Source organism: Pelobates fuscus, chromosome 8 (assembly GCF_036172605.1).
Source record: "Pelobates fuscus isolate aPelFus1 chromosome 8, aPelFus1.pri, whole genome shotgun sequence".
Taxonomy (NCBI): domain Eukaryota; kingdom Metazoa; phylum Chordata; class Amphibia; order Anura; family Pelobatidae; genus Pelobates; species Pelobates fuscus.
In genome coordinates, this window is record NC_086324.1 from 167965107 (window position 1) to 167990317 (window position 25211).

The 25211-nt window shown below is 46.8% G+C and overlaps 1 protein-coding gene across 1 annotated transcript; it reads left to right on the plus strand.

Annotated features, from left to right (window-relative positions):
• The first annotated feature begins 461 nt into the window (after positions 1 to 461).
• On the plus strand, positions 462 to 23835 carry LOC134571353 (uncharacterized). Its single transcript, XM_063429554.1, has 6 exons — positions 462 to 499; positions 2150 to 2508; positions 19316 to 19436; positions 21569 to 21642; positions 22216 to 22536; positions 23663 to 23835. Exons 2-6 carry the CDS (start codon positions 2184 to 2186, stop codon positions 23833 to 23835), a joined length of 1014 nt encoding a protein of 337 aa, XP_063285624.1. The 5' UTR covers positions 462 to 499; positions 2150 to 2183.
• The last annotated feature ends 1376 nt before the right edge of the window (positions 23836 to 25211 follow it).

Genomic DNA, 25211 nt, shown 5'->3' on the forward strand with positions numbered 1-25211 from the left:
GTGGCTCAGAACCTGGTGGGGCAGGGGTATCCGGGTATACCCCTGCCATGGTTAATGGATGGTTGGCACTTTGGTATAATGTTGGTGTATGTTATAAATATGTATATGTGTTATTATATGGGGGTCATTGCCTTTTGTTTGGTAGCCGAAGGAACAGGATGCGAGGAGGCGGAGTATGGGGGGCAATGACCCATGTTTATCTGTTAATTTATTATCGTTATTATTATTATTATTATTATTATTATTATTATTATTCATATTATTATAATTATTGGTTAATAAAGCTGTGGACAAATTTCCCCATATTACTTAGTGTCTGTGTGTTATTGGGTTAGGATATGGGGGTGGTTTGTCCTGGATTCCGACTGCCCAAATGGCGACTATAAACCTGTCATGGAAAATCTCTTCACCCAATGAACTGTTACAGTCAATTCTGCTTTTACTTTCATTTTGAGTGTAAGCTGCAGTTTCTATTTCTTCCCCGATCTGGTGGCAGACAGTAAGTAAGAGACAAACACAGAATAGGTTTCTATTATTAATGTATAATTATATGGTATGTAGCTATTATAACTGTAATTTATTTATTGTATTTGTTTATACCTGTACTGTATGGGGGAGATTTATCAAAGTGTTCTAAGGAAAAGTGGGAAATTGGAGGAGTCCCCAATGGAATGTGTCACACAAACAATCTCTGTGTCGAGAAGGGTGTGCATGCACTTAGTTTTCTGCTGTAATACTGAGGGAGGGGGCTGTATATAGCTAGTTAATGCTGTAATACGGAGGGAGGGGGCTGTATATAGCTAGTTAATGCTGTAATACGGAGGGAAGGGCTGTATATAGCTAGTTAATGCTGTAATACGGAGGGGAGGGCTGTATATAGCTAGTCAATGCTGTAATATGGAGGTAAGGGGCTGTATATAGCTCGTTAATGCTGTAATATGGAGGGAGGGGCTGTATATAGCTAGTTAATGCTGTAATACTGAGGGAGGGGCTGTATATAGCTAGTTAATGCTGTAATACGGAGGGAAGGGCTGTATATAGCTAGTTAATGCTGTAATATGGAGGGAGGGGCTGTATATAGCTAGTTAATGCTGTAATATGGAGGGAGGGGCTGTATATAGCTAGTTAATGCTGTAATATGGAGGGAACGGGTTGTATATAGCTAGTTAATGCTGTAATATGGAGGGAGGGGCTGTATATAGCTAGTTAATGCTGTAATATGGAGGAAGGGGCTGTATATAGCTAGTTAATGCTGTAATACGGAGGAAGGGGCTGTATATAGCTAGTTAATGCTGTAATACGGAGGAAGGGGCTGTATATAGCTAGTTAATGCTGTAATACGGAGGAAGGGGCTGTATATAGCTAGTTAATGCTGTAATACGGAGGAAGGGGCTGTGTATAGCTAGTTAATGCTGTAATATGGAGGGAATAGTTCTATATACATATAGTAGTGTTTATGAAGCTAGGACATTGTTCTTTGTTACACCTTCTGCTAAATCCGCTAAACTATCGCGGTCGCAGGGGTTGCAACTGTGACCTGGCCCGTCACTCCAGGGGGCCCATCCGTCCTGTGGACCTCTGTGACAGCGGTGTGTCTGTATGTATATGTCTGTGTGTGTGTCTGTATGTGTATGTCTGTCTGTCTATGTGTCTCTGTGTGTGTGTGTGTTTGTATGTATGTGTCTTTGTGTGTTTGTATGTGTCTCTGTATATGTGTGTGTGTGTGTGTCTATGTGTGTGTCTGCATGTGTATCTGTTTGTCTGCATGTGTGGGGGGAACTATGGGAGGGGGAGGATAGAGGTATGGGGTTGGGGGGGGACATATGGGAGGGTGAGGATAGACGTATGGGGGATGGCGGGGGTAGACGTGGGGGGGGCCCAGGGCAATTTTCGCACCGGGGCCCTGTGGTTTCTAGTTGTGCCTCTGCCTCTTAGACCATTGTCAATGCCACTGCATGGAGATATGAGTACGTAGTGTCTATGCCTGTTTATACAGATGCAAGCCTGCCCACACACTTTACAATGCGCGTCTATCAGCGTTCTTGTCCTGTCTGTATCTGGTAACGATTAAAAGTAGTCACCATGGGAAATGTATTGGAAGCTCGTGCAAAGCTTCTACTTCGTTCATTCTTTTTGTGCTCATTGACAGATCCACATAAAGTTCCATAGTCACCAGTGATGATATGGCGGACTATGATGAAATCACACAGATACGTCTGTGCCAGTACTCACCGGGATCCACCCAGAATGTACAGGGACACAGGTTCACCAAAATATGTATACAGCTTTTTGGAATGGCAGGTCACGGCAAATCCTCTCTAATTAACTCCTGCGTGTGCGTGATGTCGGAGCAGCCATATGCGAATGTTGCAGGAGCTGGCAGGCCTGAAAATCCGAACACCATGGAACGGAAAGAATTTAAGTTGTTAAACAAAGTGTATATCATTGATAACCGAGGCGTTGTTAAACTGAACAAGGAAGAAATTAACGAGATCACGGCTCAGATGAGTACGAAATTATAAACATGAATGGTTGGGTTTACGTTGTTAAATTTTTACTTTGTTTTACTTAATCGACTTTGTTAGTAATTGATGGGCAGCCGCTGCATAACACGTCAGACCACACTAGGCTGGTCCTTCGAGAGCTTCTTTATTGAAAAGTTTAAAATGGAGGCAGCTCAGCAGAGAAATGCATTTTTGACTTGAGGCAGTCCCAGCTTAAATACTTAAACACAGGTTACAAAATAATGAGAAAACCATGGTTGATAAAGCTAATACAAAAAAAAACAACAACACACTAACAATAGGTTAAAATATCTAACTAATATTAAGGCATAAAGTGATTGATTATTTTCTGTGAAAATAATCAAGTAGGAACATTTCTGGGCATTTAGCCAAACAAGGATATGGGAGGCAGGGAAGCATCCGTATCTATGTTTTCTCAGACCACACCTTAAGGCAGGGGCGTACCTAGAGCATTTGGCACCCGGGGCAGATCCTGTGCTTGGCACCCCCTCGCCCCCTCCTTCTCACCCCCCTCCCCCCCAGAAAAAAGAACCTGTAAAAAAAATTAAATGTTTTCTTTTTTTTTACAATTTGTAAACTTTGCAAAACCGCTGTCAGCCCCTCCTACAAAACCCTTGTCCTGCCCCGCCCCCTCCTACAAAACCCCTGTCCTGCCCCCTTCTACAAAACCCCTGCTGCAACCCCCTTTCACAAATCCCCTGCTTACCCCCCCCTTATAAACACCCCTGCCCCTTCTACAAAATCCCTGCAGCCCCACACACACATTTACAGGCAGACAGTCACACACACAGTTACAGGCAGACAGTCACATATACATTGACACACACACACGGTCACTGGCAGACAGTTACACACACACACACAGTTAAAGGCAGCAGCAGACAGTCACATGCACACAGTCACAGACAGATAGTCACACACACGGTTACAGGCAACATCAAACAGTCACAGGCAGACAGTCACACATACATAGTCACATGCAGTCACACACACAGTTATAGGTAGACAGTTACACACACAGTCAGTTACAGGTAGTCACACACAGTCATAGCCAGACAGTCACGCACACAGTTACAGGCACACAGTCACACACAGTTACAGACAGACAGTCACACGCACACAGTCACACGCACACAGTCACACATACAGTCACTGTAACGGAATGCAGTATATTAGTCCACGATATCCGTTGGTATCCTCAGGAAATCCACAGTCAGCACAGAAAGCACGGCAATATTCCCCATCCTCCCAATAACCGGACGAAACACAGTTTGGGAGTCAACTAACTCAGTTTATTCGCAAGCTGGCATATTTAAGCAGTTCCCCATGCAAGGGGTTTCCTTACAGATAATCCAGGGGATTTCTCCCAACATGCATTGTTACTTTCCCAACAGGCATTGCTGCACGAGAAGGATACTCCCACTAAAATGGACGATTAAGTGGATTATCCCCTCGTGCAGCAAAACTGACAATTGACTTTAAAATATATATTTTACACAATATTCGGTACTTTGAGATGGCGGAACGTTCGGTAGATAGCTGGGGTCGAAGCGCATACTTCGTGGGAATACCGCTCTGATCCCAGCTGAATTGACCGAACGCCGCACAGAATACATTCAAACATTGAGTTCGGTTTAAAAGTACCGAACCATTGTGGGGAACATAATGTACCGAACGCGGAACTCCCGAACGCTCTGGAAGTCCAGCGGTGTTCGGATCATTGAGTAGCCGTTTTCAGTTCCAGGCTCTCGACGACCGAACACCGCTGCAGAGACAAAGGATCCAAGATGGCCGACCGCCGCATGGTCGGTAGTCGAACGGCGGCCACCTAGGAGAGCCCTTAATTACCGATTGCAACATTGTTGCAATCGGTTAATTGGTGCCACACGACTTGCGAATGTGTGGTCTACCTGGGGAGCCCGCATTCGTACGGCGAACGGCCGGGATAGCCGTGTTTCGTCGAACGAATGCTTTGTATGCTGGCAGCGTACGGCTGCCAGCATGCGAACGGCCATAACACAGCACCTATACAGGTAAGGACATACAGTATACATTCAGCCTATGGACAACCTGCAATACATATAGTTCAGAAGTGGCTAGGTTTGCCACAATGCTCCCCCAGAACCAAGCTGGCATACACAGTCTGATCCCAACGGATCGGCTTGGGGATGTCCGGGGAAGTACTCACAGATCACTTCTCGAGTTCAGTCTGTCTGGATAACCCGTCAGCGTTACCGTTTTGTTTTCCTGGCCGGTAGTGGATGGTAAAGTCAAAGGGCTGCAGCGCCAAACTCCAGCGCAGCAGCCTGGCGTTGTCTCCAGATACACGGTTTAGCCACACCAACGGGTTGTGATCTGTGAGTAAGGAAAAAGGTTGTCCATACAAATACGGCTGTAACTTTTTAAGGGCCCACACCACGGCCAGGCATTCTTTCTCAATGGCGGCGTAGCTCACTTCACGGGGCAACAACTTGCGGCTTAAGTAGGCTACGGGATGTTCTCCGCCATCGGCTCCCACTTGACTCAGCACTGCCCCCAATCCAAACATTGAAGCGTCTGTGTGGACAAGAAATCTTTTAGTTGGATCAGTGTCAGGATCGGGACAGGGATCCAACACGCAGAGTACAAAGAGTGGAAAGGTACGTATACCGGGCCTTAGAATGGCCGGACTAACGTACCGAGAGTAATAGAGAATAGTCAGAGACAAGCCGAGGTCGAGGGAACGGGAAGACAGATAAGCGAGAGACAAGCCGGGTCAAGGGAGAACAGAGAAGCAGGGTAGTACAACAAGCCGAGTCAAAACCAAATAGAGTAAACTAGAATACCAGAGCACTGAGTGACTAGACAAGCTAGAACCACGACAGGGCAATGAGCTGAAGAGAGAAGTAAGCTTAAATACCCTGGCTCTGGATGGTAATCACGCCTCTGACAAGTGCCGATTGGATATCGGACACTTGAGTGACAGGTCGCTCGTGATAGCGTCATGACGTCACGTATTGAGCGTCCCGCTAGAAAAGGACGTGGATTCCTCGCGGCCGGTGTTTAAGTGACTGGATGAACCGCGAGGAACGAAGGAAACAGCTCGCCTAGACGGGCAAACCACCAAATCTCTACCTCCCTTAGAGGTAGAGGCCTCAGGTACCCTGACAGTACCCCCCCTCTCAGATACGCCCACCGGGCGGAAGGAACCGGGGCGAGATGGGAAGCGGAGGTGAAATGCTCTGCGAAGGCGAGACGCATGAACGTCCTCCTGAGGTACCCAACTCCTCTCCTCAGGACCATATCCCCTCCAGTTGACCAGATATTGCAATTTTCCCCTTGAAATTCTGGAATCAATGATGGAGCTGACCTCGTACTCCTCCCGACCCTCCACCTGAACAGGACGAGGGGAGGAAACCTTAGAGGAGAATTTGTTGCAAATAAGAGGTTTCAACAAGGAGACATGAAAAGAGTTAGGAATGCGTAAGGCAGGTGGCAGAGCAAGGCGATACGCAACCGGGTTGATACGAGTGAGAATCCTGTAAGGACCTATGTAGCGAGGAGCAAACTTCATAGATGGAACTTTTAGGCGAATATTCTTAGTACTCAACCATACCCTATCCCCAGGAACAAAAACAGGAGCCGCTCTTCTATGCTTGTCAGCGTGTTTCTTGAACAACGAAGAACTATGTAATAGAATTTGCCGAGTCTGATCCCATAATCTCTTCAGGTTGGCGACATGATCATCAACCGACGGTATCCCCTGAGAAGAGGAAACCGAAGGAAAAATCGAAGGATGAAAGCCATAGTTCATGAAGAAAGGGCTAGAGCGAGTTGAATCACAAACAAGGTTATTGTGTGCGAACTCCGCCCAAGGAATCAGACCGACCCAATCGTCCTGGTGTTCGGAAACAAAGCAACGTAGATACTGTTCGATCTTTTGATTAGTACGTTCAGCAGCTCCGTTAGACTGAGGGTGATAGGCAGAGGAGAAGTTCAATTTGATACCCATTTGAGAACAAAAGGATCTCCAGAAACGTGAGACAAATTGAGAACCTCTATCAGAAACAATCTCCGAAGGAATCCCATGTAGGCGAAAAACCTCTCTCGCAAAAATCTCCGCCAATTCAGGAGAAGTCGGAAGTTTAGGTAATGGTACGAAATGAGCCATCTTAGTAAATCTATCCACCACCGTGAGAATAACAGTTTGTCTCTTGGAAGCAGGTAAATCAACGATAAAGTCAATGGACAAACAGGACCAAGGTTTCTCAGGAACGTCCAAGGGGTGTAACAGGCCACATGGAGAAGCATGAGGTAGTTTAGTCTTGGCACAAGTCTCACAAGCTGCGACGAACTCCTCAATATCTTTTCGAAGCGAAGGCCACCAGAAATCCTTGGATATCAGAGAGTATGTCTTGCGAATACCAGGATGACCAGCTATCTTACTTTCGTGAAAACATTGTAAGAGCTCCAGTTGAAGTTCAGGAGGAACAAAGTTTCTTCCCTCAGGAGTGTTTCCGGGAGCTAGATGTTGTGACTTCAAGATCTGGTCAAGTAGCGGAGAATGAATTTTAAGACTGGTATTAGCAATAATATTGCATTTGGGTACAATGGAGGACACAAGTGGTTCAACTGAAGCAGAAGGCTCAAATTGGCGAGATAGCGCATCGGCTTTAGAATTCTTTGAGCCAGGTCTGTAAGTCAGAACGTAATTGAAATGGGTAAGAAACAATGACCAACGAGCCTGCCTGGAGGACAAACGCTTGGCCTCTCCGATATAAGACAAATTTTTGTGGTCTGTTAGAATGGTAACAGGATGTAAAGTACCTTCCAATAAATGTCTCCACTCTTTCAAAGCTTTGATAACCGCTAGTAATTCTCTGTCACCAATGTCATATCTGCTCTCAGTACCGGACAATTTCTTAGAGAAAAATCCACATGGATGTAATGGTTTATCAACACCCAACCTTTGAGATAGGACAGCACCTAAACCAGTCTCTGATGCGTCTACCTCAAGCAGAAAAGGCAGGGAAGTGTCGGGGTGAACTAAAATTGGAGCGGAAGCGAAAAGCTCCTTGAGAGTTTTGAACGCAAGAAGAGCTTCAGTAGTCCAATTCTTAGTATCAGCCCCCTGTTTGGTCATATTAGTGATAGGTGCGATAATTGAAGAATAGCCCTTAATAAAGCGCCTATAATAATTGGAAAAACCAATAAATCTCTGTACGGCTTTAAGACCTTTGGGTAAAGGCCACTCTAGAATGGACTGGAGTTTATCCGGATCCATCTTAAATCCCTCCCCAGAGATCACATAGCCGAGAAAGGTTACCTGGGTTTGATCAAAGCTACATTTCTCCAACTTGCAGTACAAACCATGCTGAAGAAGCTTGTGCAAAACCCTCCTGACTTGCTTGTGATGAGTCTCAATCTCACTAGAATGTATAAGTATATCATCTAGGTATACAATGACGCACTCTTGCTGAAATTCCCTAAGAACCTCATTTATCAGATCTTGGAATACCGCTGGTGCATTGCATAACCCAAAAGGCATAACCGTATATTCATAGTGACCATAGCGAGTATTGAATGCCGTCATCCACTCATGTCCCTGCTGGATTCTCACCAAGTTATATGCCCCTCTGAGGTCTAACTTGGTGAAAATTGTAGAGCCCTTCAAACGATCGAAGAGTTCGGTGATCAAGGGAATCGGGTAGGCATTTTTAATGGTTATCTTATTCAAGCCTCGATAATCAATACAAGGTCTCAAAGAACCATCTTTCTTTTTAACAAAAAAAAATCCAGCCCCGGCAGGGGAGGAGGACCTCCTGATGAATCCCTTGTCTAAATTCTCGTGAATATACTCCTCTAGAACTGAGTTCTCTTTCGTAGACAATGGGTATACATGACCTCTGGGAGGCATGGTACCAGGGAGTAGGTTAATTTTGCAATCAAAGGACCTGTGTGGGGGTAAGGTATCGGCTTTCTTTTTGTCAAATACTGCCTTTAAATCTAGATACTGAGGCGGAATTTGTGTCTCTGTAGGATTGTCAGAGGTAGTCGATGTGTTAGTTAATCCGAGAGGTAAGACCTTCCGCAAGCATTTTTCTTGACAATTCTTTCCCCACGAAACTATCTCCCCTGACTCCCAATTAATAATAGGGTTGTGTCTCCTCAACCAGGAGTACCCCAGGACTATGGGAATAGACGGAGAAGAAATGAGCATTAAGGATATATCCTCTTTATGTAGGATGCCAACAGTTAAGTTAATCGGTATGGTCTCATGGAAAATAACAGGCTCAAGTAACGGTCTACCATCGATGGCCTCAACAGCCAGTGGTGTCTCTTTTAACTGGGATGGGATAGCATGCTTGGCAACAAAACCCTGATCTATAAAGCTCTCAGCAGCTCCAGAATCGATTAGTGCCATAGTCTTTACTACTCCCTTCTCCCACCTCAAAGAAACGGGTAACAGAAGCCTGAACTCTTTGTAGTTGTGAATAGAGGACAAAGTAGAAACACCCAAGGCCTGTCCTCTAGAGAAACTTAGGTGCGAGCGTTTCCCGAACGATTAGGACAATTTAGGCGTAAATGTCCTCTGACTCCACAATACATACATAAACCCTCCCTTCTTCTGTACTGTCTCTCTCTCTCTGTGAGATGAGTACTGCCTATCTGCATAGGTTCAGAAATACGTAAGTCCTCGAACTCAGAATTTTGAAAGGTAGGCGCTAGTTTAAAGGAGGGTCTACGGGTCCTATCTCGAGTGTTCTGCCTCTCTCTTATGCGTTCATCAATACGAGATATAAAAGAAATTAAATCCTCCAAATTCTCAGGGAGTTCTCTAGTAGCGACCTCGTCAAGAATTACATCTGATAACCCATTCAGAAACACATCTATATAAGCCTGTTCGTTCCACTTAACTTCTGCCGCCAAGGACCTGAACTCTAGTGCATAGTCCACAAGTGTTCGATTGTCCTGTCTAAGGCGCAACAGTAATCTAGCTGCATTGACCTTTCTACCAGGAGGGTCAAAAGTTCTTCTAAACGCAGCTACAAAGGCATTATAATTATAGACTAGTGGATTATCATTCTCCCATAAAGGATTGGCCCATCTCAGAGCTTTCTCAATGAGTAAAGTAATAACAAATCCAACCTTCGCTCTATCTGTAGGATAAGAGCGGGGTTGTAATTCGAAATGGATGCTAATCTGGTTCAGAAAACCACGGCACTTCTCCGGTGACCCGCCATAACGTACTGGTGGGGTAATACGGGAAGAAGCACCTACAGTGGCTACCTCTAGACCTGAGACTGCAGGAGAAATAGAAGGAGTACGTGTCTCCTCAGGTGGGTTACTAGCACGAGACAAAAGTGCCTGTAGTGCTAGAGCCATCTGATCCATCCTATGCTCCATGGCGTCAAACCTGGGATCAGAAGAACCAAGCTGACTGTTTTTACCTGCAGGATCCATTGGCCCTGTCGTAATGTCAGGATCGGGACAGGGATCCAACACGCAGAGTACAAAGAGTGGAAAGGTACGTATACCGGGCCTTAGAATGGCCGGACTAACGTACCGAGAGTAATAGAGAATAGTCAGAGACAAGCCGAGGTCGAGGGAACGGGAAGACAGATAAGCGAGAGACAAGCCGGGTCAAGGGAGAACAGAGAAGCAGGGTAGTACAACAAGCCGAGTCAAAACCAAATAGAGTAAACTAGAATACCAGAGCACTGAGTGACTAGACAAGCTAGAACCACGACAGGGCAATGAGCTGAAGAGAGAAGTAAGCTTAAATACCCTGGCTCTGGATGGTAATCACGCCTCTGACAAGTGCCGATTGGATATCGGACACTTGAGTGACAGGTCGCTCGTGATAGCGTCATGACGTCACGTATTGAGCGTCCCGCTAGAAAAGGACGTGGATTCCTCGCGGCCGGTGTTTAAGTGACTGGATGAACCGCGAGGAACGAAGGAAACAGCTCGCCTGGACGGGCAAACCACCAAATCTCTACCTCCCTTAGAGGTAGAGGCCTCAGGTACCCTGACAATCAGGAGCAGTTAACACAGGAGCATTAGTTAGGGCTGTCTTGAGTTGTTGGAATGCCTGCTCACACTCTGGGGCAAGACAACCAGTCGAGGAAGGTTCTTTTTGGTCAGGTCCGTCAGGGGTTTGGCCAGGGTGCTGTAGTCAGGTACAAATTTCCTATAATACCCTGCAGTCCCTAGAAACGCTAGCACCTGGGTTTTGGTCCTTGGGGTAGGCCACTTAGCTACGGCCTCAATTTTGGCTGGCTCGGGTCTCTGCTGCCCACACCCTACTCGGTGTCCCAGATATTGCACCTCGGCCATACCTACGTGGCACTTACTAGGTTTTAAAGTTAACCCGGCTTCCCCAATACGGTCTAAGATCGCCCCTATATGGTATAGGTGATCTTCCCAGGTCTGGCTGAAGATGGCTATGTCATCCAGATAGGCACAGGCATATTCCTGGAAGCCGTCCAGTAGCCGATCTACCATCCGCTGAAAAGTAGCCGGAGCGTTTTTCATTCCGAAGGGCATGACCTTAAACTGGTACAGGCCAAACGGAGTGACAAACGCCGACTTGGGGATGGCATCATCGGCTAGAGGAATTTGCCAGTATCCTTTACATAAGTCAATGGTAGTGAGATACTGACCCCGTGCCATCTTATCTAGCAGCTCGTCTATCCGAGGCATCGGGTAGGCATCAGACACTGTCTTGTCATTCAGCCTCCGGTAGTCAACGCAGAATCGGGTAGTGCCGTCCTTTTTAGGCACCAGGACTACCGGCGATGCCCAGGGGCTATCTGAGGGTTCGATAACCCCTAGCTGCAGCATTTCATCCAACTCGGCCTTCATATGGGTCCGGACTGATTCCGGAACCCTATATGACGCCTGTCGCATAGGTAGCTGTCCCGGGGTTTCAACTCGGTGGGTGGCTAGCGGAGTGTACCCAGGTAAATTGGAGAAGGTAGCCCCTTTAGCTACGATCAGCGCCTGTACCTGGGCACGCTCGTGAGGGCTTAGCCGCTCCCCCAGCTGAACTCCCCGGGAGGGCTCTACCGGTTCTTCTGGTTCTAGTAGATCAGGTAGTGGCAAGTTCTCCTGATCTTCTAAGGCGGAGGCACAGATTGCCGTCACATCCTCTATCCTCTCATGGTAGGGTTTGAGCATGTTTACGTGCAGCATGCGTCTCTTCCCCACCCCTGAGCAGGGGCCGATCACATAGGTAGTGTCGCATCGCTGCTCTACTACCTGGTATGGGCCTTGCCAGATGGCCTGCAGCTTGTCTGTGCGGACAGGTTTTAAAATCAAAACCTTCTGTCCCACTTGAAAGCTGCGGTCCCTGGCTCCTCTATCGTACCAGCGTCGCTGACGTTGCTGCGCCGCCTGGAGGTTGGTGTGCACAGCCTGAGTTAGCGCCTCCAGACGGTCTCTGAACTCCAGTACATATGATACGATAGGGGTTTCGCTAGCTGTACTCTCCCCCTCCCAGTGTTCCCTAATCAAGTTTAAGGGTCCCCGTACTCTTCTCCCAAACAATAGTTCAAATGGGGAGAACCCGGTCGATTCTTGGGGAACCTCTCTATACGCAAAGAGCAGGTGAGGCAGGAACCTCTCCCAGTCTTTGTGGGTTTCCCCGAACGTCCGAAGCATCTGCTTCAGCGTCCCATTGAATCTCTCACATAGTCCATTGGACTGGGGGTGGTAGGCGGAATTGACTATTGGCTTAATGCCACATACCTTCCACATATGTTGGGTGACCTCGGCAGTAAATTGGGTGCCCCGGTCGGATATTATTTCTTGGGGAAACCCTACCCTGGAAAATACTTTCATTAAGGCTTCCGCTACGGTTTCAGCGTGAATGTTAGTGAGGGCCACAGCTTCGGGGTATCTGGTGGCGTAGTCCACCACGGTTAAAATATACTTTTTGCCAGAGGGACTGGGTTTTGGCAGGGGCCCTACTATGTCTACCGCTACCCTGCTGAAGGGTTCGGCAATAATGGGTAGGGGGCATAACTTGGCCTTGTGGCGATCCCCTCGTTTACCTACTCGCTGGCAAACATCGCAGGAGGTGCAATACTGTCGCACATCCTGCGAGATTCCGGGCCAGAAAAACGCATGCGTCAGGCGGTATCGGGTACGGGTCATCCCTAGGTGTCCTGACAAGGGGATATCGTGAGCAATTCTGAGCAGCTCCTGCCTATACTTCCGCGGTACCACTAACTGTTTGTTAGTCAAGGTGACAGACCCCCCCACGTCCTTGGCCGTGACACGGTATAATAACCCTTTCTCCCATGTGTAACGCTCCCCCTCTAGCCCTGTCTGGTCAGCTTGTGCCCGGTCCCTATAGACTTGTAACGTGGGATCGGTCTGTACTTCAGTGACAAAGGTAGTCAGGGTATCCCAGGACATGGGAGTCGGGTGGGGGTCATGGTCTCTTACCTGAGCCTCAGAGTGTATCGGTGTAGCCGTGATGCGAGCCTGTTGCCGTGTGGTTACTGGATGGGCTTCCTGGTAGGGGGCCTGTGGAACAAAGGCAGAGGTCATCTGGCCCAAATCATTCCCTAGCACAACATCTGCTGGTAAGTTCTGCATTAGTCCCACTTCTACTGTCCCCTCTCCCGCACCCCAGTTCAAATGTACTTTCGCCGTGGGTAGTCGGTATACAGCTCCCCCGGCTACCCGAACAGCCACAGATCCGCCGGTATGCGTGCCCTCCGATACCAAATGGGGTGCTATCAGGGTTAAGGTAGCTCCCGAATCCCGCAGTCCCTGAACCTCGTTCCCCTCAAGCGTTACCAGCTGCCGGTGATGCTGCCGGTTATCGGTGGCTCGGACCGACATTACCTCGTGTAAGATACCCAGGGGTTCCTCCGCATGAACACTCCACAAATCCTGAGTGGCTGGTTCCCTCTGGTAATGGTGAGCAGCCGCCCTGGGTGCGGGGTTTGGACGCCCCTGATTCCAGGTGGGCCTGCCGCGATTCTGGGTGCATTCTCGGGCCATATGCCCCCATTGTTTACAGGAATGGCACTGGATGTTGGCCCGCCCGTTGTATCTGGAAGGTGGCGGTACCTGTCCTTGTGAGGGACGGAACGGGGCGGCTGTGGGCGCTAGAGGTGGTGTAGCGCTAGGTAGTCCTGTGGGTCGGGAGTAGCTTTTGGCTACAGGTCCCTGGTGCCTCCGGGCATCAAAGTGTTGATCGGCCAATCTAGCTGCTTCAGTTAGGGTGAGGGGTTTCCTGTCCCGCACCCATTCTTGAGTCTCCGGGGATAATCCATTAAAAAATTGCTCCAGCAACATCATCTGACGCAATTCCTCCATGGTGGTGGCGTTGCTGGCCTGTATCCACCCTTGGGAGGCTTGATCTAGTTTGTGGGCCCATTCTGCGTGAGAATCTCGCTCTGGTTTGCGTAAGTGTCTGAACTTGCGCCGGTATGCCTCTGGGGTAATGGCATACCTCTCCAAGATTGCGCGCTTTACTTTTTCGTAATCTTTGCTGTCCTCACTGGGCACAGCACGGTAAGCTTCGGCTGCCCGACCTGCTAGTTTGCTTGCTAGCAGTTGCACCCATACTGACCGTTCTAGCTCATGTAGATCACACAGTCTTTCAAAGTCCTGCAAGTACCCATCTATCTCGTCCTTTTCCTCGCAAAAAGCTCTGAAGGCCTGGTACGGGATCTTGGGCTTTACCGGGTTGTAGAGGGACCCTGTGTTGGACTCGGTTCGAGTCAAGGTGTGTTGTGGGCTGTGTGCCATTACGTATTCCTGCACATTTGCCATCACCAGGTTCAACATGGCATCCGATATAGGCTGCGGCAAAAATGCTAGCCTGGTCCTCATCTCTCTTTCATAGAGTGTTTCCTCCATAACTACTGGGGATGTAGCGCTGCGGGCTTGGCTCCATCAGCTGCGGGCTTGGCTCCATCAGCTCGGCAATTAGTGTAGCCTTGGTTTTGCTGCTGGCTACTTTCCCTCTGGCTTCCAGTAGTTCCTTTAAAGTCTGTCGTTTCAGTATGGTATAATCAATCTCCATACGAATTGCCTTTGCTTTCCTTGTTCGGTATTTCCAGTTACACGAACTCCGCTTTTCGGCTGTAAGGTTCGGATCCCGTCGCTTGCCACCAATTGTAACGGAATGCAGTATATTAGTCCACGATATCCATTGGTATCCTCAGGAAATCCACAGTCAGCACAGAAAGCACGGCAATATTCCCCATCCTCCCAATAACGAAACACAGTTTGGGAGTCAACTAACTCAGTTTATTCGCAAGCTGGCATATTTAAGCAGTTCCCCATGCAAGGGGTTTCCTTACAGATAATCCAGGGGATTTCTCCCAACATGCATTGTTACTTTCCCAACAGGCATTGCTGCACGAGAAGGATACTCCCACTAAAATGGACGATTAAGTGGATTATCCCCTCGTGCAGCAAAACTGGCAATTGACTTTAAAATATATATTTTACACAATATTCGGTACTTTGAGATGGCGGAACGTTCGGTAGATAGCTGGGGTCGAAGCGCATACTTCGTGGGAATACCGCTCTGATCCCAGCTGAATTGACCGAACGCCGCACAGAATACATTCAAACATTGAGTTCGGTTTAAAAGTACCGAACCATTGTGGGGAACATAATGTACCGAACGCGGAACTCCCGAACGCTCTGGAAGTCCAGCGGTGTTCGGATCATTGAGTAGCCGTTTTCAGTTCCAGGCTCTCGACGACCGAACACCGCTGCAGAGACAAAGGATCCAAGATGGCCGACCGCCGCATGGTCGGTAGCCGAACGGCGGCCACCTAGGAGAGCCCTTAATTACCGATTGCAACATTGTTGCAATCGGTTAATTGGTGCCACACGACTTGTGAATGTGTGGTCTACCTGGGGAGCCCGCATTCGTACGGCGAACGGCCGGGATATCCGTGTTTCGTCGAACGAATGCTTTGTATGCTGGCAGCGTACGGCTGCCAGCATGCGAACGGCCATAACACAGCACCTATACAGGTAAGGACATACAGTATACATTCAGCCTATGGACAACCTGCAATACATATAGTTCAGAAGTGGCTAGGTTTGCCACAGTCACAGACAGTCATGCACACAGTTGCAGGCAGACAGTCACATATACATTGACACACACACTGTCACTGGCAGACAGTTACACACACACACACACACACACACAGTTAAAGGCAGCAGCAGACAGTCACATGCACACAGTCACAGACAGATAGTCACACACGGTTACAGGCAACATCAAACAGTCACAGGCAGACAGTCACACATACATAGTCACATGCAGTCACACACACAGTTATAGGCAGACAGTTACACACACAGTCAGTTACAGGTAGTCACACACAGTTATAGCCAGACAGTCACGCACACAATTACAGGCAGACAGTCACATACACAGTCACTCACACACACAGTCACAGGCAGAGAGTCACACACACATAGTTACAGGCAGAAAGTCTCACACACAAATGCACACACTTACAGGCAGACAGTTACAGGCAGACAGTTTTACACACACACACACAGACACACACACACACACACAGTCACACACACACACACACTCTTACTTACAGACAGAAGCTGGAAGAGGACTGGATTCCCTGAAGTCCTTCCCTGGAGCCTGTTGGGGAAGCAGGAATTCCATCTTGCTACACCTCCATGTGTAAAGCAGCGGGTAAGGGCGGTATTAAGCCCCGTCCCCGCTGCCAGTTTGGCTCCACCCTGATTTTGATTAGCTCCGCCCCCCACTTTACCTCCGTGTGGCCAGTTCAGCTGCTCTTTGCGTGTGTGAGCTGTTCTGGCCGCATAGCACCCTAACTACCATGGGGCACTGTGCGGCTCTACAGCTCACACAGCCCCCTCCAGCCCCCAGACCAGGGTCATGGCACCCCACCCCCCCACCCTGCTGGCACCCGGGGCGGACCACCCCCTCCACCCCCCCTTAGTACGCCATTGCCTCAATGACAAAATATATAAAGTTAAACAAGCATAAAAAACAACTACCAGCTCATTGATATCTGAACAACCCAGCACCGACAGACTATACCTTCTGGTCAGCCCCATGGGATTTATTCACATTGACATGTTCCTTATTTACCGCAAAACAATCCACCTAGTTCAAAGAACAGACATTAATAACATCTCCTAGTCCAATCATGTGGACATAGCACTTGTCATTAAATGCTTTTTGGCTCAGGCTCCATGGTCATGGAATACTTCTATACTGAAAGATAAGCTAGTAGTAGAAGAATAAACAAAAATACTACAGGAGAACTTCACAGTTAATAACACTCAAGATGTCCGCCTATTCACGGTATGGTCTGCTCACAAGGCGGTTATTAGGGGCACCTGATTACGATAGTTACACATAGTAAGAAACTCAAATCTCATACTATAGCTGACCTATAAAAATCCTTACGCAAAGTCACAGAGAGACACAAGTCAGCTCCCACATCTCTAGAAGAGCTGAGAGCTATTAGTATGGCTCTTAAGTGAACTCTATTGGATGACAAATCTCACTTGGTCTCTTTTTCAAAAAAGCAAACAAAATGGATACATTCCTAGCCAGAACGCTACACCCAAGGGCAAGACCCAAACCGGTCACAGCCTTAAGGGGCCCAGGGAACAATGTGGTGACTTCAAATAAATATATAGGCACTCTCTTTTGGAATTATTACCACTCCCTTTATATCCATTCCCCTACACACTCTAGCAACAAAGTAGAGCATAATCATTTCCTACTTGGCTTCCTGGTTGACACATCACAAGAAGACAAAAAACAGGATGAAATTTCAGTAGCCATATTGTCTTTGCAGTGTAACAAAGCCCCAGATCCTGATGGCTTCAATTATGTCAATTATAAAACATTTAGGGACACCCTCATTCCTCATATAGTCACACTGTTTAATACAGCTACGAGGGGAGACCTCTTGTCACATGAAATACCGTATATACTCGAGTATAAGCCGAGTTTTCCAGCCCATTTTTTGGGCTGAAAAACCCCAACTCGGCTTATACTCGAGTCAGAGTCTGTATTATGGCAATTTGCATTGCCATAATACAGACTGGGGGGAGAGGGGGGCTGGCAGAGCTGTACTTACCTTTCCTGCAGCTCCTGTCAGCTCTCTCCTCCTCTGCGCCGTCCGTTCAGCACCTCGGTCAGCTCCCAGTGTAAATCTCGCGAGAGCCGCGGCTCTCGCGAGACTTACACTGTGAGCTGACAGAGTGAGCTGCACAGACCGCGCGGAGGAGGAGAGAGCTGACAGGAGCTGCAGGAAAGGTAAGTACAGCTCTGCCAGCCCCCCTCTCCCCCCCACTGAACTGCCACTGGACCACCAGGGAAGGAGAGCCCCCCTCCCTGCCATATATCAAGCAGGGAGGGGGGACGAAAAAAAAAATATATAAAAAAAAAAATAATAATAATAAAAAAAAAGGGGTATAAGGACCACTATGGGAGGGGGGGGGGGGGTATAAGGACCACTATGGGAGGGAGGGGGGTATAAGGACCGCTATGGGAGGGAGGGGGGGGATAAGGACCACTATGGGAGGGAGGGGGGGGGGATTAGGACCACTATGGGAGGGAGGGGGGGGGGATTAGGACCACTATTGGAGGGAGGGGGGTATAAGGACCACTATGGGAGGGAGGGGGGGTATAAGGACCACTATGGGAGGGGGTGGGATAAGGACCACTATGGGAGGGAGGGGGTGGGTATATGGACCACTATGGGAGGGATGGGGGGGGATAAGGAACACTATGGGAGGGAGAAGGGGGATAAGGACCACTATGAGAGGGAGGGGGTGGGATAAGGACCACTATGAGAGGGAGGGGGTGGGATAAGGACCACTATGGGAGGGGAGGGGGAAGTAAGGACCACTAGGGGAGGGGAGGGTAAGGACCACTAGGGGAGGGGTGAGTCAGGACCACTGGGGGGGGGGAGTGAAGGAACACGGGGGTGGGGAGGTAAGGACCACTGAGGGAGGAGGAGGGGAAGTCAGGACATATGGGGGGGGGAGGGGGCGGCAAAAAATGTTTTGCCTACGGCGGCAAATATCCTTGCACCGGCCCTGCACACACTGCATTCACACACTGCATTCATGCACACACACACTGCATTCATGCACACACACGCTGCACTCATACACACACACATACGCACACACTGCATTCATTATACACACACTGTAAATAAATATTCAATTAATATATATTTTTTTAGGATCTAATTTTATTTAGAAATTTACCAGTAGCTGCTGCATTTCCCACCCTAGTCTTATACTCGAGTCAATAAGTTTTCCCAGTTTTTTGGGATAAAATTAGGGGCCTCGGCTTATATTCGGGTCGGCTTATACTCGAGTATATACGGTAACACTGGACAACATCATATTATTACCGAAAGGGGGGAGAGAGATCTCTTGAAGGTTAGCAACTATAGACACTTGTACCAATCTCCACATGTGGTGGTCTTTTGACCTAGACCCCTGGCATTTCCTATTATCTAAGTAGAAGATCTATGCAATTGCAAAGCCAGCAATAAAATACGTTTGTGTCCTTCATTTATAAGCTAATTTATCATGTCCTTTTTTTCCCCCTGTTTCATACTGTTTCTGGAGTGAAATCTTTTTTGTAGACCAGCAAAGTGATGCCTTAAGATCACGGATGTTACTGCTACAAACTTATTTGTGTCTGCTCTTTCCACACTTTGTGCTGTATTGTTCGGACAATAGACCCAATATAAATTAATTTATATTGTTCTTCAACCTGAAATCTTTTTGTGCAGATCAACTACGAAAACTGGGGAAAGTGGAATGGGGGGAAAATCTACTGAAAAATCCTGAATATATTGTTGAAAAATTTACAGACCCACCTTCAGAGATTGTAGTGCCCGTCTTTGTGTACAGGTAACACCCTACAAACTTCTACGTATGATCAGTGGAAGCAGTTTTAGTATTTTCCATAAAGAAATGTACCATTGCAAAGGGACACTCCAGGCACCCAGACCACTTCTGCAATTATTGCAGTTTTTTTATAAACTGCAATAATTACATTGCAGGGTTAACTCCACCTCTAGTGGCTGTCTACTAGACAGCCACTAGAGGTCACTTCCTGAATCATAGCAAAGATTTCCTTTGCTAGAGCGTTGATGGACGTCCTCACGCTGTGTGAGGACCTCCAGCATCGCTCATTTCCTCATAGGAAAGCATTTAAAATCGTTTTCAATGCTTTCCTATGGGGAGCGCTAATGCGCATGCGCGGCATTGCCGCGCATGCGCATTAGGTCTCCTCGGCCGGTGGGCGGGATCAGTCTCGCCCACCGGCCGACGTAGACAGAAGGAGGAGCGGCGCGGAGGAGGAGACAGCAACGAGGGACATCGTCGCTGCCTCAGGTAAGTGACTGAAGGGGTTTTCACCCCTTCAGTAACCAGGGATTGGGGGGTGGGAGGGAGAGGGAACCTCCAGTTCCAGGAAAACTGATTGTTTTCCTGGCACTGGAGATTCCCTTTAACAAAGGGCTGTAAAAGTCATCCATCATTCTAGGTATCTCTACAATAAAATACTGTTCCTCTAAAAATGAGTTGGGAGCCACTGGACTTGGTGTCTCTAGAATAGATATCTTTTAGGTTGAGTAGGTTGAGTGATTTAGGCATTTCTACAACAGAATGCATCAATATCCAGGATATCTCTATAATTAACCCCTTCCTCCCCCTAGAGTCCTAGCGGAAGGGGACCCAGAGGGTGGGGGGGACCTAGAGACCCTATAGTGCCAGGAAAACGAGTATGTCACTATATTAGTCATATATGATTGTACTATGGATTTCAGCAATAAGTTCTGCTTATGTATAGGTGTTCTAGGTATCTCTATATTGAAATGTGACAAAAGTTGTGGAATGTATCATTATGCCAAGCGCTAGGCATGTCAGCAAATTAAGATGGTGTATCTGTGTCCTAGTAATCAAATGTATGGTTAGAAAGATGATGGGGGGTATTTATGCCAGCCTTCTGAAAAGTGACCAGAAAAAAATACGTCTTTAAAGGGAAATTATAGTGCCAGGAATACAAAGTAGTTTTCCTGGCACTATAGTTACCTATAGTGCCCACCTCCCCCCACACGGTGCAGAAGGGGTTAAAAAACCCTTCTGTAATTTACCTGGGTCCAGCACGGAAGTCCCTTGGCGCTGGTTAGGGTCCGTCTTCATTCCTCCAGCGCCAACATCAGCCGCCAAGGGAGACCTAATGAGCATGAATGGCAATGGCCGTGCTTGCATTAGGATTTCCCCATTGGAAAGCATTATTCAATATATGCATAGCGTGAGGATGTCCAGTGTCAGTTAGGCGACCAAAAGTCGCCTAACAGCCCGGAAGTCCCTCTAGTGACTGTCTGGTAGACTATAGTGTCCATTTAATTTGATTGTATTTATTAAAGTGATCTAAAAAGTGATGGTTTTCGGTATAGTAAATTTTTCCTGTTGTTGTAGACATTTCCATTTGAGAAAACTCTCAGATTTATAGCAGCGGGAAAAATTCTGTCTCTTTTTTTTTTTTAAAAGTCCATTACGTTGGCAAAAAAATAACACATATTAAGAAATTACGGTTAGAGCGCCCAAAAAAAAAGAAAAACGGGATGGAAAAGTGTTGGTGATACTTTGATAGATTTCCCCCAAAGTTCTAGATATATCTGCAATAGAATGTTCTAAGATATGAACGTTCTAGTTACATCTATCTTTAGGGGAAGGTCTGGTTTCTAGCTGTTCTGTAACTACCACTGCTGTAATGATAAATAAAGCAAAATTCTGGCTCGGCTTATGATGGACTTTTTGTGACTTAATTTTAAATGGGTAAACTGAAACGAAAAAGAGCCAACCTATGGTAGGAGAATAGTTTCAGATCATCTATATTTTGATTCCACTTTTTGAAGTTTAGTGAACAACGTTGTAAGACCACATCTTTGAGAACACTAATAGTTCTACTCAGACAACACAATTATTCTATAAATGGCTATTGTGAAGAAACATTGTCTCTCTCTTTCTTTCAGTGTTGCATATGGATGGTCGGAGAAGAGAAAGGATGAATTAAAGCCATTTCTTGAATGGGCGTTTAATATGACAGGTATAAAGAATGAGATACATAACAAAAAATAAATCGAACTAGTGTGCCATCAAAACACTTTCATGGTTAGCGGCAAAGTACTAAAGCATTCACAAAGGAATCTTTATAATAATTACACACTGCCGGTTACACAAAAATAAGAGCATACAATTCGAGAGTAATGAAACCAAGATAATAGAATAGAATACAAAGCAAGCAAAATTTGCTGGCATTTGAGCCAAGAGAAGCCGGCAAGAAATGCTGGTTTAAATTGTCATTATTAGAAAAAGGACCAACAGACTGTCTCAATAAAGTCCCAATATCTCGGGATCCAAGGCCAAGGTTTTTTGAACTTTTTCCCCATCGTTGGTGGAGTGTAACAGAACACAGGTCTGGTAAGTAAGTGCCACCGGGTACGCAGGGATTTTCTTTTTTTTACCTTAATCGTTCTTCTGATTTTTATCATTTATGGTTATAACACACACATAGCAGGCACAGATGGATAGAAAAGGCAGCTGATCCAGTTTCTGATGTATGCCTCCTGCACTAAAAATGTAACTTGAATTTTATTTTTTTATCTATGTTTTAATACAGATATTTCTCCCATTATTGTTCTCACTAAATGTAAAAATGTGGATCTAGAGAAACTCCACAAACAATTTAGGGATCTTGGTGCTAATTATGTGATTCCTGTTGAGAACTACACACCTACAGACAACGTGCGGACACCAGAAAAGGACAAGAATATCCTGAAATTCCTGGATGTCTGTGTGCGAGAGGCGGATCGATCAATTTATCTGAATAAAAACCCACAAGAACAGTTTCTGGAGAAGCTTGCCCAGCAGATTGATGGAGAAATGATGGGCATTGATAAAAAGATTGAGGAACTGATGGCTAGACGGAAAGCTCAGCAGAGTCAGCAAAAGTCCTGCATAATTTTATAAGAATATTGCATATTATTTATTCATTTGCAAGATAATATTCCTCATTTATCCTTATAAAATAATCAACACAGGACGAACAGTAAAGTTCAGTATAGATAACTATTCCTACTTTGTGTTAATTAAGGTCCTTGCTCTACACATGAAAAGTCTTGTCCGTCTCCAGATATTTGTGTGCGCATGGCTTGTGTGTCTCTTCTCCATTTGTCTTCTCTCTCCAGTTACACACATTGCGTCACTGGCAAGACACCATATCAGTCCTGCCATTTCTAATGCTAATATTTGACTGCGTTTTCCTACACACTTTATATAAAATTTTACATTTGCTAGGTTACATAATCACAGTCAATGCACCATATTCCATATCTAAAGTAATTTCATATTGTACAGTCTGTAAACTATGTGTTTAATAACCACCAATTTTTTGTGTTGTGCACGCGGATGCTGTATAATATGATAACTGCAAAATAAATATTATAGCAATAAAGAGAAGCTTTGTGTTTATCCTTAAAGTCTCAACATAAAATAGAAACATAGAACTGAAAATATTTATTAAGATACAAGCGATACTCAATTAAAAGAGTTGCTAATTTTTAATTCATTGGATGATGTGGATAATTAGAACAGCTTTAGGCAGGACCGGACTGGCTCACCAGGATACCGGGAAATTTCCTGGTGGGCCAGCATACTACTGGGCAGGTGCGCGGCCACCTAGTGCACACTAGCCCACTGGTCGCACGGCGCAATTAAACACTAACCGGCAGGAGGTGACGCGCTCCCCTCTTGCCAGTCACAGAAAGTAGCGTGGCCGAGCAGACAGACCGCGATAGAGGGGCTTCTGTTCCCCTACCCGATCTGACAGGAAGTGCTCACAGAGAGCACATGACTGCTTCCTGTCAGAACAAGTAGGGGAACAGAAACTTCTCTACCGCGGTCTGACTGGTCGGCCATGCTACAGCAAGGTACAGAGAGAGGGCGGGAGGGGAGGATATAATGGGACACCTGGGGGCTGGGGTGGGGCCATAATGAGACACACGGGGGCTGGGGAGGGGGCTATAATGGGACACATATCTTGAAATTCCTGGATGTCTGTGTGCGAGAGGCGGATCGATCAATTTATCTGAAAGCAAATAAAGACCCACAAGAACAGTTTCTGGAGAAGCTTGCCCAGCAGACTGATGGAGAAATGATGGACATTGATGAAAAGATTGAGGAACTGATGGCTAGGCTGAAAGCTCAGCAGAATCAGCAAAAGTCCTGCATAATGTTATAAGAATATTGCATCGTATTTATTCATTTGCAAGCAGGGCCGGACTGGCCCACCGGGATACCGGGAAATTTCCCGGTGGGCCGCGGCACCTGGGGGCTGCACTGAGCAAGTATGTGCCACCGGGTGCCCCGGTCCGGTGGCACACACTCTGAGGTGGCCGGCGGCCGCATTTCGCACTGGAGCCGCCGGACCGGGTGGCACTCATGTCAGTGGCTACATACCAGGGTCGTAGCCACTGTGGCCAGCCTCTTCAGCTCCCTCGCGCACCGCACTGATACCGGAGCCGGAAGATGACGTCATCTTCCGGCGCCGGCATCCCTACGCGGCGCGCGAGGGAGCTGAAGAGGAAGCACTCAGGGGAGAGTGCTCCCTCGTGCGCCGGCCAACCAGATAGACAGCTCGCCCAGTGACCGGCCGCCCAGGAGCCCAGCAGCACCACTGGACCCCAGGGAAAAGGTAAGAAGGCTGGGGGGATTAAATTTAAAAAAAAAACATGTGTGTGAGTGTTAGTGTGTGTGTGAGTATTAGTGTGTGTGTGTGAGTGTTAGTGTGTGTGAGTGTTAGTGTGTGTGTTAGTGTGTGTGTTTTAGTGTTTTAGCGTGGAACTGCAGTATAATATTCCAAAGAGATAAAAATAATTTACACAGATTTTCTCTGTCTGGTATTGGAGTCTTGCCCTTAGTTAGTAAAACTAGGTTCGTATTTACTTTAAAGGTACAGTTAGCTTACATCTCCATGAAAGGTAGCGGTTGAAAGCAAAGTGCTAAATTAAATATAACCCATAAAGTCCAACTTACCTCACCTTTTCTCCAGTGCTGATCTTTATCCTGTAGAGAAACACAATCTCTCTGCCACAGCTCTAGCCTACATACTGTCCCTCTGCATCTCTTAGAACACCACATGCAAAATCAATGGCTTGTATAGTACAGATGCTTGACAACATAAATATTTACTGGGTGGAGCTGTATGTAAATATATATATATATTATTACACTCTGGTGGCATTATCTGAACGACAGATTAGAGACCGATCATTAGGCAGCAGGACGACTTTTTCAAGCTCAAAATGTTTTGAGAAGAAATTAGGAAACCGCAACCAAAGAATATTTGCACCATAACCACTACAATGTGTTGCACTTTACAGTATAGTAGCCCAGTTGCAGAATGGTATTTGGCCAACATGCGACCAAAGCATAAAGTACTTCAGAACGTGGTAAAACTTAGCCTGAGTTGGCGGGAGGAGGCATTATGCTGAGGCGTTAATGATGTGCATTGCGTTATGTTACCAGGTATCATATGGCTAATGTGTGTGTCAAATAATTGAAGATTATGCTAGCGCTAGTGTACTTATAATCTTAATTTTAATAATGACAGGAGGC